General features: G+C 35.0%; 2 protein-coding genes across 6 annotated transcripts in view; one reads left to right on the forward strand and one right to left on the reverse strand.

Moving 5' to 3' along the window:
* Positions 1-19,718, forward strand: part of Dbo (Kelch-like protein diablo) — a 44,496-nt gene extending 24,778 nt beyond the window's left edge. Inside the window, exons 1-7 of one of the 5 annotated variants that reach the window (XM_072014647.1) lie at positions 13,630-14,009; positions 15,166-15,219; positions 15,307-15,680; positions 15,762-16,077; positions 16,156-16,853; positions 17,200-17,542; positions 17,720-19,718. In XM_072014647.1, the coding sequence (XP_071870748.1) occupies positions 15,367-15,680; positions 15,762-16,077; positions 16,156-16,853; positions 17,200-17,542; positions 17,720-17,911 (1,863 nt within the window). In that variant the 5' untranslated portion in view covers positions 13,630-14,009; positions 15,166-15,219; positions 15,307-15,366 and the 3' untranslated portion in view covers positions 17,912-19,718. Of the gene's footprint in view, positions 1-13,629; positions 14,115-15,147; positions 15,220-15,306; positions 15,681-15,761; positions 16,078-16,155; positions 16,854-17,199; positions 17,543-17,719 lie in introns of those variants that run through there. The other 4 variants (XM_072014649.1, XM_072014646.1, XM_072014648.1 and 1 more) reach the window with 4 other exon arrangements.
* Positions 4,070-7,460, reverse strand: LOC139992910 (E3 SUMO-protein ligase ZBED1). The gene is made up of 2 exons (XM_072014213.1): positions 5,692-7,460; positions 4,070-5,599 (listed from the first exon to the last, which is right to left on the reverse strand). Exons 1-2 carry the CDS (start codon positions 7,329-7,331, stop codon positions 5,365-5,367), a joined length of 1,875 nt encoding a protein of 624 aa, XP_071870314.1. The 5' UTR covers positions 7,332-7,460; the 3' UTR covers positions 4,070-5,364.
* Positions 19,719-21,344: the final 1,626 nt, after the last annotated feature.

Consider the following 21,344-nt stretch of genomic DNA (forward strand, 5'->3'; position numbering starts at 1 on the left):
GTGCGGTGTCTCGGTGTTCGGATTTCATGGTGCCAGGCCAGAAGACAGAGAAAGTCTCAACTCCCGTCGTCGGTGGCGAGAACGTGGTGACAAATTAAAATGGGCGAGAGAGGCAGGTGGTACTATCTCGGTGCTTCGTTTTAAAGTTATGTATGCCGGGCCAGTTTTCGGTACCATGTGCCGTAAGAAGAGACATTGCAATTCGTATCGTCGCAAAACATAAACTTCTGAAACGTTGTTTCTTTTATTAATGAGTCTTGTCCGTACAATGACCAAATGCTCGAATATACGTCGCGAGTGATAGTTCACTTTCCTGCCCCCGAGTCCCGTTGATATCAATCGGAAATATCTCGATCGATATTTGTATGCAATGCCTGACCTCGATAGTTACACAATAATTTACTAAAAAATCATAAATATGCGCATTTAATTTAGTCATTAATAAATTATGTTTTTATTGGCCTGCGGTAAGGGAAGAGGAAGGGAGCGGAAGTTGGGATGGAAATGGAAGAGGGAAGAACTAGAAACAATAAAACGGTTCACATGTCTGCAGATATTATTTTAAAGAAGTAGAAGTTCGGCCTGGATAGATATACATTGGACTACATGATATTGGAAGAGACGCAGACAGACAGAGGGCAATGAAGTTCGAGGAGAAAGTAAAGGAAGAAGAGAGAAGAGAAAAGGAGAGAAGACCGAGCGAGAAGGGTATTCACGAAGAAACAGAGTAAGCCAATTTGGAGTCGAACAGCTTAGAAGCAAAGGTCAAGAAACAAACAAAAAAGCTAAGGGAAAGGGACGGAGAGAAGCAAATACAAGTCCAATATAACAAGATAACAGGCACAAAGTATAATGTGAGGTACAAATAGGTAAGGGCAAATAACTTTCCAGATATTTGGAAAGAACTAGGGATGGAAATAATCAACAGCTCACAGCAAGGGCGAAATGTGGTAATACAGAAAGATGGTATAGGTTTTGGCTATGGGCACTGGGAAGAAAGGAAGTGCGAGATTTGCCATGAAGAATAGAACCCGTTGGAGCATATGGTTAGAGTGTTAGAGAATGCAAAGAACTGGGAAGGGGGAACTTCAGAGTGAATGGGAGGGAAAGAGAAGAGAGGTAATAAAGTGGTTGAGGGAAGTGGAGAAAAGAAAGAAGGAGGAAGAGAGAAAACATAAAGTCTATGCAAGGGGACAGGATAATAAAAAAGAGAGAGAGGAAGAGTGAAGAAATTAGCCCAAGTAGAATAAGTAAAATTATACGTATATGTATAAGACTATGAACTATTAAAGACTATAAACAAAGTTCTTTTCAGGGTTGTGGAGCCGAAAAAAAAGATATATGCATTCTATATAGTTTCTGATACAATAAGCTTTTTTTCAAGATAAAAGATCTTCTTGAAATGAGATGAGGAAGATAAACGAGGAGGAGGTAAAAGGAGAGGAGGAACGTAAATGACAATGAAAGAATAAAGGAAAATGTGGAAGCACGATAAAGAGAAGAAACAAGAAAGATAGATAAAAGATGGTAAACGAAACAGAAAGATCATTATAGAAGAGGAAGAATTTAAAGAGAAAAGAAAAAAGAGTACAAATCTAATCCTGGAAATACGAAACGATACGTAAAGAAACGCAATGAGATAAGAAGAAAAGAAAAAAGTAGTTAGAAAATGGAAAAAAGAAAGGAAGAATGGAAAGGAGAAGTGAAAGGAAGAGTGGAAGTAGAGAAAGCTGCGAAAGAGAAAGAAGGAGAGAGAAAATGGAATCGACGGTGCGTGACCCCCTTGGGAAGGGTCAAGTAACGGAAGTAGAGCTCGGCTCTCGACCCTCGAAAACCAGTGGGTCGCAGGGATGAGCACCAAATTAACCGGCAGTTCAATCCAACTGGCATCCCTCGATATATAGGCATCATCGACATGGATCATCGTTCTGCACCGTCACCATATGTCGTGCAGGTGAAGACACACGGTACGTGCCAATATCGAAAAAACGTGACTAGCAACTACACGCCTTACCCTCTGACTGATCGTGCACGCTCAAAATGGATGGAATGCGACAAATTTCGAAATTACCAAATTAAGATTCTGAATTTGGTTATTGCTCGATAGAAGATTGAGATTAAGATTTTTAGAAATGAATTTATTCAGACTAAAAGAAAATAATCTTTTATTTTCTTAAGGTATTGACGTACACATACGTGGATATCGAAAGATAAAATTGATTATAATGTTCGTTTATAATATGTTACTCATTGTATTCTTCGAATTAATCTTTTTTATTGAAATGAACCAAATTTATTTTAATTTTATTTATATAGTAGATGAAAGCGACATGGTGAGTTTGTAAAATCGGTCAACGATTAAAGTTTTCGCTAAATCGCTTCCATCCATTATGCGTGCTTTTTCCTTGGAATTCTACATACGTATCTATACCCTAATAATTGTAAGACATATTTGTACTTAATGTATATATTACCGTCTTTCTACAAGTATGTAGAAACAGAATAGTAATATAAAATACAATAATAATATAATTCAAGATACAAAGGAATTCAGCTAAATATGTAACACGCAAACTAAGAAGAAGAGGTGCAATCATTCAAATCGCTTTATCGAACTACAATCCCATTAAGAATGGTCGTTTTTCATTAAAAGCCATGATAAATATTCTCAATCAAATTGATGACAATATTTTATCGAATTCAACTATTTTATCCTTTTTCCTTGTCAATTTAAATTGATAAAATTGCGAAAATCAAAAGAAACGATTGTTTCATCAAAAACCAAGGTTCCTTAAACGTAAAACAAGTTGTAATAAAATATAAACGAGACACAAGCAAAATTAAAAAATCAAAAATAAAATTACAATACGCGAAACAACTGAACTCGGTTCGGCTTTAACGCCAATGTCGCGTGATGATCCCGAAATGGATTTACACGGATATCGAGGGACAAGCGACGCTCCGGCACCGTCAAAGCAAAAATTTTCCCCAGGGACGATGTTCCCCTTCACTTTTGTCATTAAATGCGCATTACCGCGCTGCTTGCATCGCAATCGACTCGTCCACGTGACTTTTAATCGAATCGATCGATATCGTTACACGCGTGTTTCGTTCCGTACAGACATTTAACGACGCAAAAGTAAAATCGTCTACTAGACAATAGAACTACCTCATCCTCCCCTCTGTATTTTCAGATCATATTTTCTTCCATTGCAACCTGTCCTATTGCTATATTGATAATCCTTATTAATCTTTAATTAGCAATCAGTAATAATCGACACGATAGTCAAAATTGTTTCTCTCATTGTTTATAATCTTTCGCCCGTTTTAGAATGGGAAATAAATTTTATGATGTAAAATAATTTTGATGGGAAATAATTTTTTAATCAGATGATTATAAAATCGTTGATCAGTGTTCAGATTCCTTATTCATTTTAGAAAACCTTTACAAAAATGTTGTATTTTATCGATCAAGATAATCAGAAATTCGAGAGAGCTACGCAAACCAATCAATTTTTAACGTTTTGTGGAATAGAACCTATTCCTTCCACTTTTGTATAGCGAACAGTTTTTTTTTTTTTTTTTATCATTTAATCACGATAAATATTTTTTTGGTTTATATCTTGACTATAAAACTGTCGTGGAAAATACATATCAACGGTTCTAGATGTGCATGTTCTCGTGCAAAAGCTCATCAAATCGAATGTCGGGTGGAAAACCAAACATCAAGATAATTAAAAGTCGCATTTTTCTTTCTTTATCTAAAATAATTGAGGCTTTCTACAATAATGACGCAACTGCATGTATACAGGTGCTCAGCATTACGGAAACACCGTACATCAACGTCACTTTCGACCGATGCCTTTATAACTTTCGACAATGAATATCGCCCAGCTCATATTGTATGCACGCATCAACGATAAATGTGCGAAATCAGCCTAACTGAATTATTCATTCTTACGTACTATGTTCAAACTAAATTATGTACATGTTTCTTAAAGAAGGTATATAAAATTTGAAACCTCTAAAAGTAATTAATTAAATAATTAAATGAATATATACTCATTTTCGATTTAAGATAAACGAACTCTTCGCAAGATCATCCAAGAAAGTATGATTCTCCCATTAGTAAGTAACAGAGAAACAATTTTTTCACGGGCTAAGAAAGCTCAGTTCTCTCTCGAATGTTACGATACATAGGAAAAACCAGAGACTTGTACAAAAAGTCCAAAAAGCTGGTGAAAAAAAAGATTGTCATCAAGGTGTTGAGGTGTCAGAAATGATGGGAAATTGTGGTTAAAGTTAACGACGCGAGTATACATATGCAGCAGCAGGGATTGTAAGACAACCAGAGAATATGCGGGTAGCACGATCATTCCTGCGCAACTTTGAGTACAGCCGATTTTATACCTGTGCGAGAGCCAGTTGTCGGTGTCTCGGAACGTGCAGCTGACCGTTTTTCATTACCACCTGTACAGTTCGTCTTCTTTCGTGTATACTTTTCCGTTTTGTGGTCCCATACGGGTGAATTTTAAGAATCAAAGAGAGAATTGCGTTCATTTGCCGCCCGCAGCCGAATAAATTGCATCTCTAAATTGTTCTGACATCGATATCGTCACTGTTGAATCTTTGCAATATGACCGTTTTCGTTTACTTTTACTGGTTGGTTGGATATCTTTCTGTAGTCGATCAATGCTTATTTATTTTATTTATATATTTAGAATGATCAACAAAGTACATCAATTACAAGCTAATTAATTCATAACGTTGAGTGCCGTTTTCATTACTCAAGATTCACCATCTCGCGTTTAATGGCATTCTCAAAAGGAAGATTAATAGGAGCAGGTAGGCAGTTTGAAAAGTGAAAAATAAAACAGGTGCAACGTACAGTCCGGCAGCTAGACTCGTCTCATCTTCGCTGATTTATCGGCGACCAACAAATTGTATCCTATACTTCACCTGTTGTCCTGACAGCTAACTTCATCCCTGGGCTATACACTTAAAAATTCTACTTGATAACATACGTAAAACAAATTATTTAAATTTATTGAAATTTTCGAGTATTACTAATTTCCTCTTCTAATTAGCTCTTCTAATTTCCTAAATTTATGCGGTAAATTCTTTTAAACTCTCGAATATTTTAACGTACATCTGTTAGAATAAGAAATCATATTTTATGTACGAAAAATCTCTTTCGCACATACGTGATAGATATATCGCAAATTGTTACTTAAATATCGATAAGCTATCAAAAAGTACCAGCTTATCATTCGACCTTTCGATAATAACATTTCGATGATACCATCGGCAATACGAGGAAGAAATCGTAAGAAAAAGCAAATTTGTATCGCTATCCTATTTATTTTAGTTCAAACCTATTACAGCGAGCATGTTAGTACGTTCGTCTGACAATCGTACTCTTCGGTCAAATAACATTTTCTGCAGTTTTGAAAATAAAGGATTGTTAGATACAGAGTATGCAGGTGCGCACAAGTAATCGGCTGCAATTTTTGAAAGGTTTGGGAACATCACGTGGCCTGTAGTACTCCACCATGCGATCGGATCGTCTTTTCTGTTAATTATTTTCAAATTTATATATCTAGAAAAACAAACAAAAAAAGGTTACAAACGTATATTATACTACTAAGTTGTAAAAAGCTACACGATTTAATTTCTACATTTGTATATTACCTCTCCAACTCGTGCCTTGATGGACAATTAATACCACAGTTGTCAGGTTTAACGCCCAATTCCTCAACTCTTTTATCAAACGCCGCCCATAAAATATTTGTTTCTACATTTTCATCGTTCGTTTGCGAACTATCAATCGTAGATTCGTTAGAATTAGTGTTTTCATCGTCGGAAACGTTTGATTTCGTCAGTATATTCTTCACATTTTCGATACATTTCTTGGAATGAAACGCAACATCCTTGTATCTAGGATCCAAAAACGTGGCGATGGCGTAGCCAACCGACTCTTCGACGTCCTTAAATCGTGCACAGAAACATGTCAACAAATTGTCACGGAACAACGTGCCATCGGCTGACAAATCATCCATATCTTTTAAAGCAGCCTCTATACCATGAACGATAGGTATTATTTTCGAAATTGTCACGTGAAGATCAGAGAACAATTCTTTCGTCGCTTCGTGCAATGGACCCAAAACTTTGATTATCTCAGAAATTATATTCCATTCAACTTCTGACACGGATGGTACATCTCTGTTAGGTCTTTCGTATATCTTTGGCGACGTCTCAAAAGTTGCTTCCCATTTAGATAATGCATCCTTCTCCGCGAAAGCTTTCGATAAAACAGGTTTTAATTCGTGCACGTGGTTTAGCATTAAATACGCGGAGATCCAACAATCGGCCGCATTCCCCCATAAGTTCAAAATTTTCGAAGAATTTCTAGCAAATCGTTGCGAACCAGCAACAGCTTCGTTAATTTTAAAGTCGCGAACAACGTCTCGGCACTTATTTATCACGTCAAATACAACTTTCGTGTTTTTCATCGCAATCTGTGCTACACGGTTCAACGTGTGACCAAAACAAGTGTTATGCGTGGCGTACGTCATAGTACGATACGTGTCGTTGTAAGTGACGATGTTTATTTTCGAACAGAATTGCCAGAGTTCAGCAATTTCATCGAGCTCGCGTAATATGGGAAACTTGTCGTCCATTGATTGGAACGAAATCCTCAATAATTTGTGGTATTGGACTCTATCGACACAGAAATGGACGCTTGTCGCGAGAATCAAACCACTGCGCTTCGTATTTTCCTGCGAACTAATCGCAACGTTAACACACGTCGCTTTCGACAAACTTTCCTTGATCTCCATGCATTTGCGCGCGTACGAGTCTGGTAAGTATTTCGAGATCAAGATACTTCTCTTTGGTATTTTGTATTTTTCGTTCAACGTTCTCACGAAATTTATGAATCCTTTGCCGTTGATTATTGAAAACGGAAGCACATCTTCTGCTATCATTTGTACCAAGGTTCGAGTTATCTCCCCTGCTTCTGTGGAATTCGAAGACGATCTTCGCAGCGCATCGGAGATTTCTGACGTAATTACCGCTTTGTATTTGGTCTCTGATGAACTGGATGCAGTTGCATGAGCTTGTTCCGCTTCTTTCTTACAACTAGACGAGTTTATCTCGAGAACGTCTTTGTGGTGTGTGCGGACGTGCGACCACAGATTCGTCGTGTTTTTACAATAAGGCACTATGAGATTGCACTTGTTACACCTGACGATTGCGTTTAATCCATCGTTTTGGTATACTATGGAAAAATGCAGCCAAATGGCACTTCTTTTCGCACGAATTTTAGGCATATTTGATCATCGATGGTAAAACTTTGCCGTAAAACTTGTATCTTGAAATCACTAGCGTTAACAATTCTTGTTAATATATTTGTTAATATAATTTCTGTAGCATTAGTTCTCTGTTCTTTCATTAGAAATGGTATTACTGTGCTCGATGCTACACGCTTAAAACTCTACTACGAAGATGCTACTAAAGATTAGCGATAAGGTATCGGTAACTTATCGATAATATTATTAAGATATCGATAACACATATAAAAATAAATGGAAAATTTTATAACGTATCCACAAATAGGATTTCAACGCAAGGTTAAACGAGTTGGAAAGAAACGTTCAAATGGTAACGTAGCCTAACTGCTCAATTCATTTTGCATTATATTTTGAATGATAAAATACGGTTCTTAAGTACTTTGATAGAATTCGTGTTGCTACGTTAGATAAAGAATATTCCTCATAAATTAGATTAGAAGTATATTACGAGATCAATGCGAAAAATAAATAATTCAGAAAAAAATGTAACTTATCATATTTTGTCCTTGCGCTCATCGTTCGTTATAAATAAGCTATAGATATTTATGCATTTACAAGGACTATTAAAACCACAAAAATTCACAGAATACAGCAAAATGCAAAAACATGTGAAAAATAACCAAAGTATAGAACTTTCTATAATATCCAATAGTTGAAACAAATCGCTGTTTATTTTTCATAAAAGTATATATTTTCATAATAAATATCCCCGGTCTAGTTCTCAAATACTTTATCAAATTCTTATCTATTTTTATAAAGACCTACACACGAGTTCTACCCACGAAATTCGACCAAAGCGCAATACGCAACAAACGGAGACTAATTTTTTCGTTAACCATCCGATGATCTTATCGATCATCTTTTATGAAAGGAGTAATGAATAGTCATTTAAAGAATAATTAATCGTGAAGGAGATATCGTTGCTTAAACTGAACGTAGTGGCTTACGTTTAACAGAAAAGCGATCGCTTAACAATAACGAAGTCGACGAAAGCATAAGATATCGTATGATTATGCTTACACGAGATTAATACCGCGACCAAATGACGAAAATGCAATTTCTTCGTACAGCAAATCCCATTCGATCATCGTCAGAAAAGCATCCTTTATCGATTCGATCGCCGATGCAGCCTGTACGGAACTTATACTCACGCACGGCACACGATACAGAGATACGAAGGAACTCAGAAATTGGCGACACAACCCCGATGTGCAGGCAGCAGCACGAGTGTGCCTTGAACTGGGCCAAGTGTATGATAATAAATAATTCGCACGCCTCACTCGATCCGGTTTAACGCAGGCTCGTCCTGTTATAGGCGTATACAGGGTGTTTCAAAAAATTGCTAACAATCGTTCATTATAGCGCAGCCTATTAAACGTCTATGAAACAAATGCATAGAAACAGAAACTTATTCGTAAGCATTCGTGAAGACGCGTATTAATTTATAATTATCTGAATATGAATAGGATATTCCGAATCGAATTAAACGTTTTACCTGGTAATCGTAAAATTCGATTACCAACAATTTTTGTGCGTTGGTCTCGCTGTTACTGTCGCCATAAATATTAAAATATTTGTGGCGTGTACTTTGTCTTGTGAAAGATAAGATGTTTGTTCAACTAAACAAACGATGCGTCGTTTTCTCATTTTTAATGTTTTCTTTCTGCTGAACCTCAAGCACCCCATCTTTTTTTCTCCTTCCTTTTCTGTTCTTTTATTAAAAACTAATACTGTCTCATAATATATATATATAAGTTTGATTATTTCGTACAAACGTTCCGTACAATGTTCGAGGTTGAATTTTAAGACATCGAAGCATAGCTAGCTCAAATAATCCTACCATAAGCTGTTACTTACCTGCACGTATAATCATTTGTCTCCATCGACGTCGCAGCGAATTTTTCTCTCGTTCGTAGGATGCTTTCATCCGCTTTTCAAATACAGACCGAATAAATAATCCTTCGGGCACCTTACGCACGAAACTTCGACAAATAACCTCAAAACTGAGCTCAAAATGTTTCAATAATCGTGTATCGCGCGTAAGTACGCTCTTATGCAGGCGCGTGTACTTGCGTCTCCAGCTGTCCCTTGTTATTTACGTGTCTCGGTTCGAGGAGCAACGACAGCGAGCGAAGAGAACGCGAATTCGTTGCTCCGGAACAGGGAGAAAGGAACGAGAACAGTGAAAGAAAGAGGAAGAGAGAGGAAGAGAGAGCACGACAACTTGGTTCCCGCGTGACATTTATCTTTATGCCCGCTCATTTGCGCCCGCTTATGGTCGAGCACGTGCTACCCGGATCGATTGAACGGGGTCCGTGATGCCGCCTATATAAAGTCGAGTCTACACCTGACAAACGAGCTCGAACCAACGTTACAATCGAAAGAACGAACGTGGATAATATTTATTATCCGTTGCTTGGCGGTACAACGGAGGAACATATTTTATTGGGTGAAACAATTTGATCTATTTAATAGATAGACCGTATAAACGAAGAACAACTGACAGAGTAGAATCTAGGTAGAAAGCTTCGTTTAATAAATATTATACATTTGTAACAAGTAGCCTACCTACTTTGCTTATTTTTGTATATTACCTGCATTCTATGCATTTCAGACTTTCCATAAATGCATTGAAATCTAGTCTGTTTATATCTAGCTGGAAACAAATTTTAAGGAAGCTAAAAAGTTGCTTGTCGGTACAGCAAAGGATTATCTTTATTAAGTAGAATAATTTCATCCCATTTGGTTAAGATATTTAGACTAGCGTTCATTGATATGAGTAATCTTTTGCTTCTCGTTCATGCTTTCTCTGAATAAACTAAAGATCATATTTCCATAGATATGTAATCAATTTGTAGCGACAATACGAAACTCGGGGAAATTTCTTCTTAAAAAAATGCAAAGGAATTCGACAAGACAAGTAATAAAAATAATGAAAAAACAAAAACACTTTAAAGAATCGCGAAATAATGATAACTTGAAAAGAACGGTTCCCAAATTGTATTTTGCCTTTATTACGAGTCTGTGAAGTAAGTATATTTCAATTACACGTATATATGTAGTCTGTGTCATAAATTTTGTGCTTGTCACCCGAAGACACGTCCTGGGAAAAAATCAATGTTAATCGAGTGGCATTAACGCAGATGACGTATTAACGGAGCAATATTAAAATCCGTGTCTCAGGAGGAGAAGAAAACGAAAGAAAAAGAAGGGAAAAAACGGGGAACGGAGGGACATTAGTCCGGGTCGGGTTCCGAAAAGCTGCAATCGGTTCGAGTTTCTGTAATCGGAGTTAAACGCGCCTCCAGGCAGTGCGTTTAAGTCGAAAAACCGCGGTAACACCGACGATACCTCTTAAACCACTTTAATGACGCATCGACGCATCGCGAATTTAAAATTACACTGACGACTTACTCGGTCCGCGCCGATAAAGATCGTTGCCGATGCAAAAACCGGCCTCACTCGGTCGCGCCGACTGATAAACCGCGATAAAACTCGCGTGTGCGCGTGTAGCAACAGTATCGTAGCGCAGCCTAGTTGTTCGTTCATGCACACCGAGCGCAGTGATTGCTGCGATTTCATTACGGACGAAACGTACGACTGACGATGGATGTCAGCTTGAATCGTGTAACATACAGGTGATTCGCGGAAGTACTCGAACGCCATCATAGAAAAATCGCTTAACATTTTTACGAAAACACGACGTGTTTCCTACTTTCTCCGTACGGGTATAATCTTCAGGTGGAAATAAGAGAAAAACGTTGTATAAAGTCTGACTATAAAAGCTTCGTTACAGAGTTGAAGGCAAATATCGGACGCAGGCTGAATTTATGTTTATCAACGCGTATTCTGCGGTGAAGAATGCGAACGATAGATCGTAGTTACCTTGGTTCTATCGAAATTGTTTAAATGCTTGAACTTTCATTAAAGAATGCTACGTACATGCGTTGATATACGCTCAACACCGATACAGTGTATAGTATAGATATAAGTACGAGTAAAGTCTTGCGTAAATCGACTATAGATGATTTGAAACTTTACTAGAAAAGTATAAAAAGAATTCGGAGTGAGAATAGATGGTTACAAATGCGTGGTGACTACGAAGCTTTATTTTCTAAGTTGTATCTATTTCTAGACTTTGTCAGCATGATAAACTAATCAAAGGAATAGGTCTTCTGAAGTTGTTATACTTACCCTAGGGAAAAAATATAACACTAAAGATCAAACAATTTGTCTAAACGAATGTTTGAAGATATTTCCTTGAAAGTAATAAAATATCTAATACTTAAGAGGAATTTAACGAAGAGTTCGTAAAGTGGCTATAGCAATCATCGGCAAAGGACTATGAATTCACAGTAGTACGAGTGTATCTTGTGTCAGACATCTAGCGCGGAGCTTATTTCTTCGCTTGAAACGCGTCTTTTTCTTTAAGTTGATTTTAATAAAAACTCAACTTTATATTATATATTCTTATATTTTTTAAACATCGTTTAAACAATGAACCAAATTTCAGTTAAAAACAATTAATTGCAACTTTTTTGGAAAAAGTAGGAGTACAAATTGACGACGTAAAAAGCATGATATTCGATAATTAGAAATATATTACGTGCAGAAAACCGGTAAAATTTTAATTTATATCTCCTTTTATCAACCGATCGAAAGTATCTTAAAGAAACGTAGCAACTGCCGCGATGGAAATTATAATTACGTATATTCAAGCGACACCTGTTCCACAGTTAAGCAAGTAAACCTTGAGCAAGTAGAATCTTTCATTCTAACTAATATATTTATTATACGATATTTCAGTTATTACCAACCTATCAAATACTCAAATATTTTTATCTACCCTTCTGATGTCGACTTCTTTCCTAATAATTCGAAAGTTTAGTAAATAATTCTATCGTGAGCTTCCAAATAGTTGGTCCCTTTTGAGATACATGCGTAATGCGTAACGCGGTATTCGAACGCTATCAAACCGAGAACTAAATCGCAAGCAGAAGTCTGTTCGATATATCCTTTCATCACTAATTCGAATAATTAAACTGGCAATACGGTTTTCCCTGAAACGGGAACAACTCGTCTGGCGCAATAAAACAGGCAGAACTTCCGTGAACGCAGCGTGACTGTGTGCAAGCTGCAGAAATAGCAGGCGCGCGATACGATAAAACGATTAAGCGGATCGTCGTGAGTTCGGATGGCAGGTGCCAATAAAAATCGGTTACGTCTTATTACGGTTGACCTAGATTTTAGCCAACTCACAGGCAACCAGCCCTTGTAATCTTAATAAGGTGATCCACGCGGTGTAACGGCGGTATATACGGCCCCATTTGTCCCGTTCGTGATGATTGAATAATCTTGCGGCAGAGAATGAGAGCCGATGTTCTCGGAAGCGGAATATCCATAGACACGCGACCGGCTCTTTCCGCTTTCGCTCCAAGCGCATCGATCGCCGTGCTATTTTATTAAGCAGCGGCTTGATACAACCGATACGATGCCCGCGAAACACGGCCAGCTTTCACGATTCGCAGCCAAGATACGGTGTTCGAACATTGTTTACCAGATGCGAACACGAAAACAGTGATTGCGCGTTTCGAGATTCGAAGAGAACATCGTGGACCTTGTTCGCCGTGTAATCTCTTAACTATATGTTTAATGACATACAGGATGTCTCAGGAAACCAAGTTTAACTACGTTACGAGATAAAGATGGATTTATGGCTGTACGTCATCATTAATTTTTAATTCATTTCAACACGACAGGAATAAAAATCTCGATTTATTAATCTGTGACGATTATTTTGCTTTTGCCTCGTCTCGAATCGACGTTTCAGCTTTTAAAATTTAAGTGTCTTCGATAACTGAAACATCCTCTATTAATATTATCGACTTGGCTTTTTTTATCTTTTGGTACTGTTGAGTCTGCAATTTCGTGTTGTTTTCTGAACCTCGAGATTCTTACAGAAACTCAACAGGTAAGTTGAAGCAAATAGAAGCTGATAGTGATTTAATCGAGCAATCTTATTGAATATGTTATGGGTTAATTAACTTCTTAATTTAACTTAATTTCTTAAGATGTTGAATTTTTCACAGACAGGAAATAAACATTTTTTTTTATGAAATCTTTTTCATTATTATTAAATTTTGCTTGAGAGCTATACGCGGGAAAGAAGTTTAAATAAAAATGACTATAGTCGTGCCATCTGTTGTTGAAAAGAGAAAGCGTAGACACGGTTACAACGATTCGGACAGTTCTAACAATACAGTGCTTCTATCTGTTGGTCTTGGACGGAAAGCAAAGGTAGAGTGACACAATTGGCACAACGCGAGCGTAACCCTGGGGATTCGGTTCAGAAACGAAGGAATCGCTATTTGGTGCATTATGCATCACAAGCAAAGATATCAAAATGAATGTATCCTTGTGATATCGTCCACGGAAATCTGGTGAATCGGATTTTTAACTGGTGTGTCGGTTCTGAAGCGCGACGCTGATTCGACATCTAACATCATGCTATTGTTTTAACAGTATCGTGAAAAAACGAAGCTGGAACGGTGATCAAATTTTTGTTTATCGCTTATTAGCTGGGAAACTACCCAAACTATACAGAAATTCGATCGAGTTTCTTAATCGTACGTCAAAAATCTTCGTATCCATCATACAGTGAGTGTCAACGATGTTTCTACTATCACTTTCTCACGCCTACGAGCTGTCCAATTCCTTGAAAACACTTTTACACGATTCGTCGTTAAGATAAATGTATAAACGGTGAAAATATCACATAAAACTCGTATCATTTATTCAGTATGCAAAAATATATTCGCGTAATTAATACTTTTGCTACATTTTCGATTCTTTGTAAATTGTATTGTAAAACTGTATTGACAATGATGTATTCCTGACGTAGGAAAATTCAGTTAATTTAATCTCAACGAAAATCTCATTTTTCATAATGGCAGTAGTGTCTCAGTGTATACATTAAAAAGATATATTTTTATGTTACAATGTGTTGTATTAGATCTGTGTCAGTATTATCTGTGTTATTTTGAAAGTTAAAATTATATTGAAAATTTGATTATTTTTAGAACACATTTCGTATTATTTTTTATATATTTCAAACAAAATTTCCAACTTTATGTTATGCGTATACAGAATCGTTTATTTTGGAGACTAAATATTTTATCTATAATACTGAGTAACATAGTTTCATTCAAAGTTTAGACAGATAAAGAGATTAGATAAAAGAACTATATGTTTACTTGTGTACTTAACACAAAGAAAACAAGAAAGTTTAACAAAGAGATTTTATTATATATATCACAAAACTTAAATGTATGTATAATTTGCTATTAAATTAAAGATAAGTTAATTTTAATATTTGTGAATATTATTTTAAACATTAATTTCATTATTAGTTGTTACTATATGTTATTACTGGGGTTATGTTGTTATTTACAGTCATGCAGTTACTATGATTACTACAAGAGCATTGCATTATTTAGAAATAATCTGTGTCGATTCTTTGTTAATCTTTATTAATTGATCTTATATCTATATATGTATCTTTTTACATTATAAGAGTCTTCTCTTCGAAGACATTAAGTCGCCACACAATTCCATTAATTTTTCTACTCATTCTAAGCTTTTTCAATTTGTTATATAATTCAAAAGTAAAATTTGAGTTTATTAAATTCTGTCAAACTTATATGGAAATAGTTACTACGTATAACTATAAAAGAAACTTGTTCGTAGCATGATTATAGTTGGGAAGCCATAATGAATAATTTACAAACACTTCTTCAATCTTTGGTTTACATAGGAAAATAGAATGTTAGTCACACGGTAGCTCCTAAAATTCTTCAATGTATCAAATGTAATACATTTTCAAAGTCAAATTATTTGGATACTAAAGGTCAGTTAAATCATTTAAACAGATAAAAAACGAATGTTTTGATTTTAGGGATTTGAGAAGATCAGAGGGCCTGGTGCGGGCACGTTCGAGAGCCGTGGTGGTTGGTGAATGGTGTTGCAGATAGACTCGGTGTGGGGTTGGGCGTCACCCCCGCTGCGCCTCCAGCTAGGGGGGTCTAGGGGCGCCTCGGGGAGAGCGACCGCGGGCGCCCCATCCTCACAGAGGATGGGTGAAATGGTCGTAGAACGCGCACCTTCCCCAGCCCGCCTCAGTCACACTTCAGAGAAGCATCCTCGTGCTACACTCACCGAACTCAATGTTCTTCGTCGTCATCGAGAATTGTGCGATGTTGTTCTCAATGTCGGCTCTAGAAAGATATTCGCTCACCGTGTTATTTTATCGGCGTGTAGTCCGTACTTCCGGTAAGATACTATTGTCGTAATTAAACATTGGTATCACCAAAATTTAAATTGACTAAATCGTTAAAATTGTGTTGTTTGTAGAGCGATGTTTACTGGGGAGCTGGCGGAATCTCGACAAACTGAAGTCACGATACGTGACATAGATGAAATGGCGATGGAACTATTGATAGACTTCTGTTACACTTCTCACATCATCGTCGAGGAAGCGAACGTTCAAACTCTCCTTCCAGCAGCGTGCCTTCTCCAGCTAGCAGAGATTCAAGATATATGTTGCGAGTTTCTCAAACGCCAATTAGATCCATCTAATTGTCTAGGTATACGAGCGTTTGCTGATACTCATTCTTGTCGTGAACTTTTACGAATCGCGGACAAGTTTACACAGCACAATTTTCAAGAAGTATGTATTCTTCATTTTCCAAGATGTATCTAATAATTAGATTAGATAATAATTGTTTACATTTTTGTTCCTAACTAGGTAATGGAAAGCGAAGAATTTCTTTTATTGCCTGTTGGCCAATTAGTAGATATTATTTCTTCGGACGAGTTAAATGTTCGAACAGAAGAACAGGTATTTAGTGCAGTTATGAACTGGGTCAAATATAATGTCACTGAGAGAAGGCAACATTTGGCGCAAGTTCTTCAACATGTACGACTACCCCTCCTTAGCCCAAAATTTTTAGTTGGAACCGTAGGTTCTGACCTTTTAGTTCGGTCCGATGACGCATGCAGAGACTTGGTAGACGAAGCGAAAAATTACTTGCTGCTTCCTCAAGAAAGGCCGCTGATGCAAGGACCTAGAACACGACCTAGAAAACCAACCAGACGCGGTGAAGTTCTATTCGCTGTTGGAGGTTGGTGTTCTGGCGATGCAATCGCTAGCGTGGAAAGATTTGATCCTAACACTGCGGATTGGAAAATGGTGGCGCCAATGAGTAAACGAAGATGTGGTGTCGGAGTAGCTGTACTGAACGATTTGTTGTACGCAGTGGGTGGTCACGACGGACAAAGCTATTTAAATAGCATCGAACGATATGATCCACAAACGAATCAATGGTCCTGTGATGTTGCACCTACCACATCGTGTCGAACTAGCGTAGGTGTTGCAGTATTGGATGGTTTTCTTTACGCGGTAGGTGGGCAGGATGGCGTCCAATGTTTAAATCATGTTGAGAGGTAAATTGTCCTATTTATAAATATTTTATTGCCATATAGTTAAAATCAAATTTTGTTCATTCAGAGTCTCTTCACTAATTATACATCACAAGTATAAATAAACTTTGCCTACTTATCATGCATGTTATTCACGTTTTATTGTTAGAGCGCTATCTCTACCATTCTTTACTTTATAAAACACAATAACAAAGTGAGAAATAACATGACATGATAACTGTATGATATGATAGAACATTATTTGTAAGCTTTTACTCATTTTATCTACTTTCATGTATCAATATGAAATATACAAATTAATATAATTTTAAAAGGATTCAAAACGAAACAAAGGATTTATTATATACAGGTATGATCCTAAAGAAAATAAATGGTCTAAAGTATCACCAATGACCACTAGAAGGCTTGGAGTAGCTGTTGCTGTGCTAGGCGGTTATTTATATGCCATCGGTGGATCTGATGGCCAGTCGCCTTTAAATACAGTAGAAAGATATGATCCGAGACAAAACAAATGGTCTCAAGTATCACCTATGTCTACAAGACGTAAGCATCTAGGCTGTGCGGTATTTAATAATCTAATTTATGCCGTTGGAGGACGAGATGACTGCATGGAACTCTCAAGTGCGGAACGGTATAACCCTCACACAAATTCTTGGAGTCCAATAGTTGCTATGACATCAAGAAGAAGCGGAGTAAGTTGCCTTAACTTTTACTATTTATTGTTTAAAACAGTCATTAACCTGATTTCTTGTAAAAACCTGTTTCAGTAAAAATACTTCACTTAAATTTCATAATATTGGATGCAGATAAATTTAAAAATCATACGTTTCTTACTAACAAAAGAATTCATTCACTTATTATATTTTCAGGTGGGTTTAGCAGTAGTGAATGGTTTACTATATGCAGTGGGTGGATTTGATGGAACTGCCTATTTAAAAACAATTGAAGTGTACGATTCAGAACAAAATCAATGGAAACTATGTGGTTGTATGAATTACAGAAGACTCGGTGGAGGTGTGGGAGTAATGCGAGCCCCTCAAACCGAGAACTACATTTGGTAGCTCAGGCCCCCCTCTTCAGCCCAAATGGCTGAAACTCCTTTAACTCCTCTTACACCGATGACTCCTGTTACACCCGTAACTCCTCCCGCCCCTGTGTCGGTTCCTGTTGTTATAACTAATACTAGAAAACGCTACCGCCGATCGATGAGCATTATATAAGTAATACGTACGTTTTATAAGACTTTGCCTTTCTAGAGATGAAGTCATTTTTGTCAGGAACTATTCTATGTTCTTCCATTAGCTTTGTGTAGCTTACAATTCATTTTCACGAGACAATTAATTTGTACTAAGTACGGATGTATATTTTCCTGATGTAGAAAATTTACTCCTTGATAATGTTTATATTGTCGCGATTTAATCATGTTTTTTATATAAGACTTTGTAAAATATTTCTCTTATGTTATTTATACATTCTGTTATGTATTACTAAATACCGATTCCAACTGTTCTAGATTTAAGTACAATACTCTTGTAATTTCTGCTCTATTTTCCTTTTCTTTTTCTTTTATATATATATAGAACAGCTGTGTTTATTATAAATATTTAAAATACAAAGGAACAGAAAGGCAAAATCTCCTTGAAACATATTCTCGAACACAATATTCACTTCAATGGAATGCTTGCAGCTTCCATGTTCTCAGTGATTAAAAAAAAAAAAAACAGATTTTTAAAGTATATATTGACATCAAAACTTCGTTATGGAGGACTGCTTGTGCAGTCACTGATAAAAAAAAGAAAAACAAAAATAAAGAGTTAATCAAACAAATTGTTTCTGTCTCGATAGTATACTTTCTACATGTATCGTATTTTTATCAATAAGACTGAAGTGAAACCAAAAGTTTATGTAAAATTAATAAATGAAACGAATGTTTCAGGCTCTAAGAATATTTTTGTTTTAAGATAATGTATAAAACATGCATAAGTTATAACATGATTTCATCATGTACTACATATTACAATCATTGGATTTACGTTTCTTAATCCTTTTAATGTCTCTACAGAAAACAAAGCTTGATAAATTTACGTTTTGTTTGAAGCGATAAAGGAGTACTCTTATTGTACAAAATGGTAATAGGGATCATTATCCAACAATTTCATAATGTAACGTTTGTGATAATAATCTAATAAGAGTCAGTACATTTGACTGATTGTGAGCAATATTTTACTAACATAACAAAATATTGTTTTGTAATTATTTAAATAGAAAGTTATAAGAAAGCTGTGAAAATTTCTGTCGATTAATTACAAAATTAAAAAGTTTATGAACATACTAGTTGTGTTACATCTATGAGATTGTTGAAGAAAACAAAGCACATGTCTAGTATAAGAATATGCTGAAGATATGATGTAACTATCTTTAAACAACTTGTTACAAAATATCACTATTAGAAACTGTACAGATTCTCGATATTGTATCGTAATGACTTTCTTCAATGGAACAATCAGTTTTAATTAGACATGAAACGCAAAAACGTTTCTATTTCTTTACAAACACAACAAATTTATGAAATCTAAATAGTATATCTATATAAATGAAACAATTATATTGAGTTGGAATAATCCAATTACAGATTTAAAATGGTACAAATTATTGTAATCACTAAACAAAGTTCAAATAAGTGTTCAAAATTACAGATTTAATTTACAAATAGTTAAAACTGTAGTTTCATTATAAGATGTTGCTAAAAATGTTAGTATTTTAGTTGCTTAAATCAAAATTCAATTCAATTTTAAACTCATGTGAGAAACATTTTTACAGAGTGATATTTACATTTCTTTTTACATCAATAAATTTTATTATAACTAATTGCTATTCTCTAATGAAACAGTGGAATCTTTGAAGTAAAATTATTTTATTATTTTTTATATATACATTTATACAAAGATTTCATTATATTCCTTGGAAAATATATTAAAAATGTTTTATTTTCTGCCTACTGGTGAATTCTATTACGTGGAGCAGATAATCAAAATGAAAAAGTTTTACACATAATACGGAGTAATTTATGGAAATGCTAAAAATTAGATGATTTCTTACAAATAAAACATACATTTCAAAAGTACAGATTAAATTTTTGTTTTATATAAGATTTCATACATGTATAATATAAGTTTATAGAAATGATAAGTTTTTAGTGTACTTAATAATTCTGAAAGATGAATTTCTTTTTTAAATCTTGTATAATAAACAAATTTCAGTTTGTATTTTTAATTTATTTTTATGCTAATGATCTCTTTCTCAATTATACCAAATGTTACCTCCTATCTTCTACAGTGAATAGTCAATTTTCCATCATATTTTATGTTTGCATGGAAATTTTATTCATTTATGGAAAATGTATATTCTAATCTTGGACCATTAATTTTATTTTAAATGCTTGTCATTTAGACAACTATAGAATAATCATATATAAACAAAGAGTTTTCTTAAGGTTTAGTTACAACGGGAACAAGTAAAGTGTACTACAAACTGTCTTTTTCTAAAACCATTGAGAATATCAAGTATTATTTCTTTCAAAATACTTTCTAACACATGGACATGATTCCAGAGATAATTTACGAGAACTAGAACTATTCTATTATATTAAACATACTTCTGTAACAACATTTTTATACTTTACTTTTGTATTACAAAAGTAGAACCATAAAATGTTCTATTATTTTTTTATATATTAATGTATTTGTGAGTTATCTAATACAATTACATCTTTTTTCATTAAAATTTTTAATAAAAGATAAGAAAAATATTAGAATATATAAAATTAAGTAAATGTGAACTAAATAAACATATATTTACATATTTTGAAACATAATCAGTGCAAAAATTGAAGATATGTGATATCTTTGATGGCTTTAGAGAAAGTAGTCTGATTAATGGATCATGTTACATATTGTTTATATGGAATATAAGAAACTGATTAGAACAATACCATTATACATATGTATGTATATCTTTGGAGTAAATATGAAGAAGTATAGTACAAAACACTTTATAAAATAATCTTTTCAGTTTTTAAACAAAATAATGGGGGAGAAAACAGGAGAAAATTAAAAAGATTATGAACATTTTACTGTAAGTAACATTACATGCAATTTCCAATTTCTTTTTATCACTAACATAGAATACCGTGCAATATTATTTAAACTAAGAAAGTTATCTTGCATAATTACTGTAATTGGAATCATACATGAATATATAAAATTTTAGTTCAATATTCGGTCTACACATACTTTATTTTCTAATTTTATATGTTTTATTTGTGTATGAATACTTTTGTATATACTAAAGATCTGTTCAAATCCTTTAACAAAGAAAATATATCGTTAAGATAGAAGAAGAAAAATTCATTTTGCTGTAATCAATCCTTTTGTCAACTAAAATAAACTCAATTTTAGGAAATTTCAATTTTAGATTTTTCCTAATATTCTCATA

The sequence above is a fragment of the Bombus fervidus genome, chromosome 12 (assembly GCF_041682495.2).
Source record: "Bombus fervidus isolate BK054 chromosome 12, iyBomFerv1, whole genome shotgun sequence".
NCBI lineage: Eukaryota > Metazoa > Arthropoda > Insecta > Hymenoptera > Apidae > Bombus > Bombus fervidus.

What these genes read in the sequence shown, in the direction of transcription:
- LOC139992910 (XM_072014213.1), bottom strand. Translation starts at nt 7,331, where the DNA reads ATGCCTAAAATTCGTGCGAAAAGAAGTGCCATTTGGCTGCATTTTTCC. An exon ending in TCAAGGCACGAGTTGGAGAG is followed by an intron (nt 5,600 to 5,691) that starts GTAATATACAAA and finishes TTGTTTTTCTAG; the next exon opens with ATATATAAATTTGAAAATAA.